Here is a 6,000-nt window from a genome sequence, read left to right as displayed (position 1 = left end):
CCTGATCCCCCGTGCGAAAACAACGCAAGTTATAAACCATCATTCTAACGATCAGCCTGATTTTTTTTAATGATGCTGACGTGTTTTACCTCACAAAAACACTCTCACCCCCCCCGCGGCCCGCTCACCCTCCCGAAGGACGGCGGCGGGCAGCCGACGCCACACCCTGAGGCGAGCTGGGCGGGGCAGCAACGCGCATGCGCGGCCGCGGCCCCGCCCCCTCCACCCCCGCCCGCCAATCAGCGCCGCCGGGGCCCGCGGCGGAGACCCGCCGTTGCCCTCTCCCCGGCGGCCGGGGCGGGGTGACGGCGGGTGATGGCGGCGGCCGTTGGGCGCGTGCTGCGGCTGGGCGGCCGTTGGAGCGCGGCGGGCGGGCCGCGCGCTCAGGTGAGAGCCGGGCCGGGGCCTTTTTCCCGCCGTCCCGCGTGTGGTGGCCGCTTGCTTCGTTCCCCCCCCCCTTCCCTTCCCGGGGCTCTGCGGGAGGATGGGGAAGCCTCCGTGAGAGGCGGCGGAGCGGGGGGGGGGGGTGGGGTGTCCGTGGCGAGGGGGTGACCCCCGTGGTGGTTTCGGAGGCCCCGGCCTACCGGGCAACGGCGGTTCGTGAGCGGGGCTGGCGCCGAGAGGAGGCGGCGCTGGGGCGGGGAGTGTGAGGGCCGGCGCCGCGTTCGCCTCGGCCCTTCCGTGAGCGGAATTTTGTTTTTCCGGAGGTAAAGAGAAAGCGTAGTGAAGCCCCGGGTTATTTTATGTAGCGCTGGAATTAACAGAGCCGCGTACAGACCCAAGCCAACACTAAAGCGAAGTGCTTTAAGGTGGTAGTTTTTTAGGTTGATCAACTTGAGTGGTGGTGTAAGTGGATAGTGAAGTCTCCCAGCTCCTGCAATGGAGAGAGAAATGTGCTCCACAGGTGCGGTAACTTCTGATGAAACAGAATTACCCGTTTGTTCTGAGAGACACCGGTGTTCAGCTGATGGCCGTTTAATTAAAAAGCTTAGCTGCTGTCAGTATTCAGAACAGCCGCTGTGTTTGTGCAGTGGTATTTGATACACCTGTGTATATATATGTATTTAATCGGTGACCAGCAAGTGGATAAAAAGGCATGCTGGTAACACTTTCAAGTTACAGAGTAATTTAGGGTAATAAGGGCTGAAGAATTGTTTGGTGAGTGAACTAAACCAAACCGTGGGGTAACAGAAGGTAGATGCAGTAAGGAAATGAAAGGTAATACTGGAAGGAGCAATTCGAACTGTTTATACAGGTTACTTCTAGATTCACTTTACCTCTTAGGGATAAAGACCTGGTGCCTGTGTGGGTAGTTCTTTACGCAGCAGTCAGAAATACACATGCTTAAGTTGTGCAAGGAATGAGAAAGAGAATAAGGCTGACAATACTCTTAACGCTTGATTTTGTTCTCAGTTGGAATAATTTCTGTTGCTTTGGTTACCCTATATCAAAGGTATGATTATGACAGTAACTTAGTTTTTCTGGTCAGGTACCTGCTTGAGTTTGAGCTGAAAATGATTTGTGTTGTAAATGAGGAAACGGTCTCAAAGGAGGAATCACTGCAGAAGGTAGGGCTGGAAGGGGCCTTGAGAGATCATTTGTCTACTCCTCTCGCCCCCAGAGATGGGATCAGTACCTAAGCCTATAGCTATATGCAAATCATCTGTCTGTGAACCTGAGGATATGAAGGGAACTAATGGGAGGCGGGGCCTGGGAAACTTGATAGGCTCTCCTTTCCATTAGGTGTAGTTAACCTGTGGAACTGTTTGATGGGGATGTTTAGGATAGTAAGCATTTATGTGAATACAAAAATCAACCTAAGAAACTTGGAAGAAAATTCCACTGAGGACTGTTAAGAACAAGATATCAGCATGTCTTGGAACCGCGGATTGCTGGAAACTGGGGAAGTGTCCTGGGAAAACTACCACCACTTGTCCTCTCCTTGTGCCTCTGATGCTGGCTGCTGTTGAGGACAGGGTAATAAGTTGATGTACCCATGTTCTGACCTGCTATAACCATTTCTTACATCAAGCACTTATCTGTGCTTACTGTTAGGGAACTCTTTTATGATGCCTATCCTAAAAAATCCCTTGCTGGAGTGTAGTTCGTTACTTCTTGTCTGTCTTAGTGGGGGAACAGTTTAATTTCTTGGGGTTTGTTTTGTAATTGAAAGTCTCGCATTGGGGGAGGAAATGGGAGAGAAACTTTCAGTTCCCTTAGCTTTAACTGAACAACAGGTTTAGCTTCCTATTCTTCTAAGAAGCAAACCACAGAGATTTAGCACAATTTCTGAAGAAAAAAATAATCTATCTTAGTTACTGTCAGTCACTTCTGATGTGATTGAATAGCTGTTCTCAACAGAAGAGTTCAGAGTACCATATGTGCTATTTAATTTGATTGGGTTGGTTACCTTACCTAAATCACTGTGGATGGTACATGTACTGATAGCAGAAAGAGATGATAGCACTTTGGTGACAGTCTGTCAGAACTACATGCTTGGAATGGAGTAGCTTCTTTGTTAACTAAGCTAGAGTTGAAAAGCCTGTTAGTATTTGGTAACTTGTGCCTCAAAACACCTGGATCGAAATTCTGTTCCCCATTATGCTTATCTGACACTTGCCATGTATCTATACATTTAGAGTTATCATTTATTTCCATAGCATACTGTATAAGCAAAACTTAAAATGTAATTTGGTCAAATATGCACAGGAGGTAGATTTTCTGGGTGGGGGGAGATGCAGTTTTACAGTTACCTGTCAAGAGACTTCATTTTGAGAAAAAGTTTCTTCTGATGAGACACTTTGTGAAATCAGGTATAAAAAGTAATATAAAATCACTTATGCATATTTGCTGACACCTTGTGATACCTTCTGATGTGTTTTGCAAAATGCTTCTTAAAACATAAACCTGATACTGGTTCACATAATTAGTTTGTAGGCCAACTGAAATCTGAGATTATGTAAATATTGTTTAAGTAAATCAATTAAAGCACATTTTTGTAAAATAGGACACTAGAAAGCCAAAACTTGCCTATTGATCAAAAAGTAATTTTTTAGAAACCTGGGGTGGGTCCGAGCATTTACATTCTGTATGATTGCTACATCATACATGTTTTTTTCTTGTGCAACAAGTGACCAGAGGACTGCTGTTGGTATCTTGTATGTCTACTGGGCTCAGTAGCACTAGCTGTGCCAGTAATTGGAGCCATGGACAGAGGGCAGCTTTAGTCCTACCTGCTGATATAGTTACACAGCTACAGCTCTGCATCTCCTAGTGAAGTTCTATCCCAAAGATGACTTTTTAGTACCATTTTTTTTGTGCACTAAACTGTTTTGGGAAAGGAGATGATTGAAGCCTGCCAGCTTAGAGCATGGAAGCAGCATGAAAATAGTGCAACTGCACGTGTGCTACATCATTTGGTGTAGTCTTCTATCTCTGTAACTATGTCATGTTGTAAAATGGACAATGTTTTCTCTTGAATTCAAGCATCCTGTTTCAGATTCCCCTTTCCTCCCATTCCGAATGTACAGAAAGCTTGATTCGTCTGTTAGTGATACATGTTGACTTTATATCCATTTAACTGCAGTGAAGCAAAATGAACAGGATGAGCGAACAGACAGGTACTAGGTATTTCTCTTCTTGGAAAAGATAGGCCACAGAAGTTGAAGTTGTCTGAAAATGCTCTTTTTTTTTTTCTAAGGCAAACTTTACATAAGCTGATTTTCTATTAATTTATGGTCTCCCTGGAAGATCAAGATTTGCCAAGCTGTTTTAATGCTAGGTTGCTTGAGAAGAAGTTGGGAGGGGAAGGTTAATCCCAAGGAGTTTTGTCCAGAAGTAAAGGCTTTCCCTTCTCCCTTGTCCTGGTGGAAGAGTCTATTATTTCAGGAGCACTGTTAATAACCGTTATTATTTAAAAAAATGGTGAGGCTGCTGTCTGCAGTAGTGCTTTATGAAACGTGTAAGAAGTGAATGCAAACCTCTGTGTTTTCCTTTAAAAAGTAGAGGAGCATGCTTTCTTGTTTGACTGAAATGCCAGAAGCATTTAGCTGTGCTTTGCAGTTCTTGCCTGTGCCACCCATGAAATAGTACTCTTATCCCAGAAGAGGTACCCAATACAATAGATATTAATTTGCATAAGAGGCTGTTTTCTAATTATGAACAGTTTGTGTGTCCAGGGACTTTTGATTAGTGATGAATTGAAACTAGGGAAGAATATGAATAGCTTGAGGGAAGGAGGACAAAAATGAGAAAATTACAATAGAAATTGACAGGAATAAGATGAAAGCAATCTTTTTTAAAGTATTCTGTTTAAAGCATAGCAGAGAGAAAGCAATTTTGGGCTAAGTAATAAGGAATCATATGTTCATTAACAAGAATTACAAATAATTAGTTACTATTAAGACAAGTAAGACAGAAGATGAATTGAATTCTTTCCTGAGGAGTGACTAGGAGAGAAGAATAGGGAATATGCAGAGATACCTCTGCTTTCCTTACTGCTTTCTAAGGAAATCACCAGAGCCTTGCCTGTGGAAAATGTGTACATTTAAAATTTTGATTATTTTTCTTTTAATTCTGTATATGTCAGTGTAACCTCATAGAAAATATGAATATAAAGAAGAAAAAAAAAAAAAGGAAGGGGCAAACCAGGACTAGCATTGCATATGATACTTATAAGCTGTGGAGAAAACAAAGCAACAACAGGCTCTTCAGCACCAAATTCTGCCTTGGAGCTGTTTTAAAATATTTTCTGGCAGAGGTATTGGTTACTTTTCTGAAGGTATATAGCTTGGGGGGCATATCTTTATCTATGTCAGGTTGTAAAAGCATAGAGGGTCAGTTTTTTCCATCTCATGTGACCTTGTTATTCAAAGATTACTTTACCTTCTATATCAAACCTTACTGAATTCACAGGACCTGTCCTGCAGCACAGACATTTGCTATACATAGGTTTAAGGCAGGTTATTGTAGTCTTTATTCCAAACTGAAATTTTAAGTGGGGTGGTTAGATTTTTTTTTTTTGTATATTGAAGCCTGAGACAGTCATGAACAGGTAAATTGATCATGAATAGCTTTACGTATGTGCAGCAAATGGGATGCATTGGAGCAGTCCCTCCTGGGCTGCAAAATGTCCAGAATACCAACTGGGCTCTGTGAAAGTACGAGAAGATCTGTGTTTCATTTCCTGTTCATGTAGGACTTGGCCATGTAATACAGAACACCCAAAGCTTCTACTCACAGGAGTAACCTAACTTGTGTTACTGAGAGAAGGTGGATGTTTGATCTGCTTTTGTGTTTGTCTTGCAAATATACCCATGTAATCTTGTTTTGATGAGACATGTGTATTTGTATCGTTGTGGTTATAACTGCATTTGAAGATTACTGTTGTATTTGTATTAGTTACAGGATGATAGCAAGTATTTTATGCTGTTCATATTAGCTTAACTCAGAATGGTAAAGTCCATCAAAATGGTCAGCATGTCTAAATTGTGATCTGGAGAAGACAATTCTCGTGACTCAGAGAATACTTAATCATTTCAAATACTAGGTTTATTCTGTTCCTCATAATAAGAACCTTAACTAGTTCACTTTGTTGTACCTGTTTGGGATTTAATGTTTGACTACAGGTAGACTGAGGCTGCAGCTCCAGGAGTGGCAGAGGGAATTTAATTGCTCAAAGGAGTGAAGGTAAAGAGAGAACTCCCCCTCTACTTCCTTGCTTCTGGTTGTGTAGTTCAGCCACCTTCTTGTGTCAGCTTTGGCTCTTCTCAGAGCCTTCTCTGAATCACTGGGACTTAGCTCAGCTGAGAACTGCCTGCTCTTTGGGAAGAAGCAGAAGTTAGTGTTCTGCCACATATAGGGAGCTGAGCTGGCTTGTAAAAGAGTCTGAGTGCCAGAGCTGGCACAGGGCGAGTGAAGGGAGTGGAGGAAGGAATGCTAGCAGGGGTGGGCTGTGAGATAGACTCACTCTGACTTGTGAAACTGCACTGTCTGCTCACA

The 6,000-nt window shown here is 43.3% G+C and overlaps 1 protein-coding gene across 1 annotated transcript in view; it reads left to right on the top strand.

Annotated features, from left to right (window-relative positions):
* The first annotated feature begins 246 nt into the window (after positions 1–246).
* The window catches only part of MRPS9 (mitochondrial ribosomal protein S9), a 34,787-nt gene continuing 29,033 nt past the window's right edge, over positions 247–6,000 (top strand). The window contains exon 1 of the mRNA XM_075057631.1: positions 247–387. Coding sequence (XP_074913732.1) covers positions 316–387 — 72 coding nt within the window. The 5' untranslated portion in view covers positions 247–315. The remainder of the gene's footprint in view (positions 388–6,000) is intronic.

This window comes from Buteo buteo, chromosome 25, assembly GCF_964188355.1.
Source record: "Buteo buteo chromosome 25, bButBut1.hap1.1, whole genome shotgun sequence".
In the NCBI taxonomy this organism is placed as follows: Eukaryota; Metazoa; Chordata; class Aves; order Accipitriformes; family Accipitridae; genus Buteo; species Buteo buteo.
This window is presented reverse-complemented; position numbering and strand designations above follow the sequence as displayed.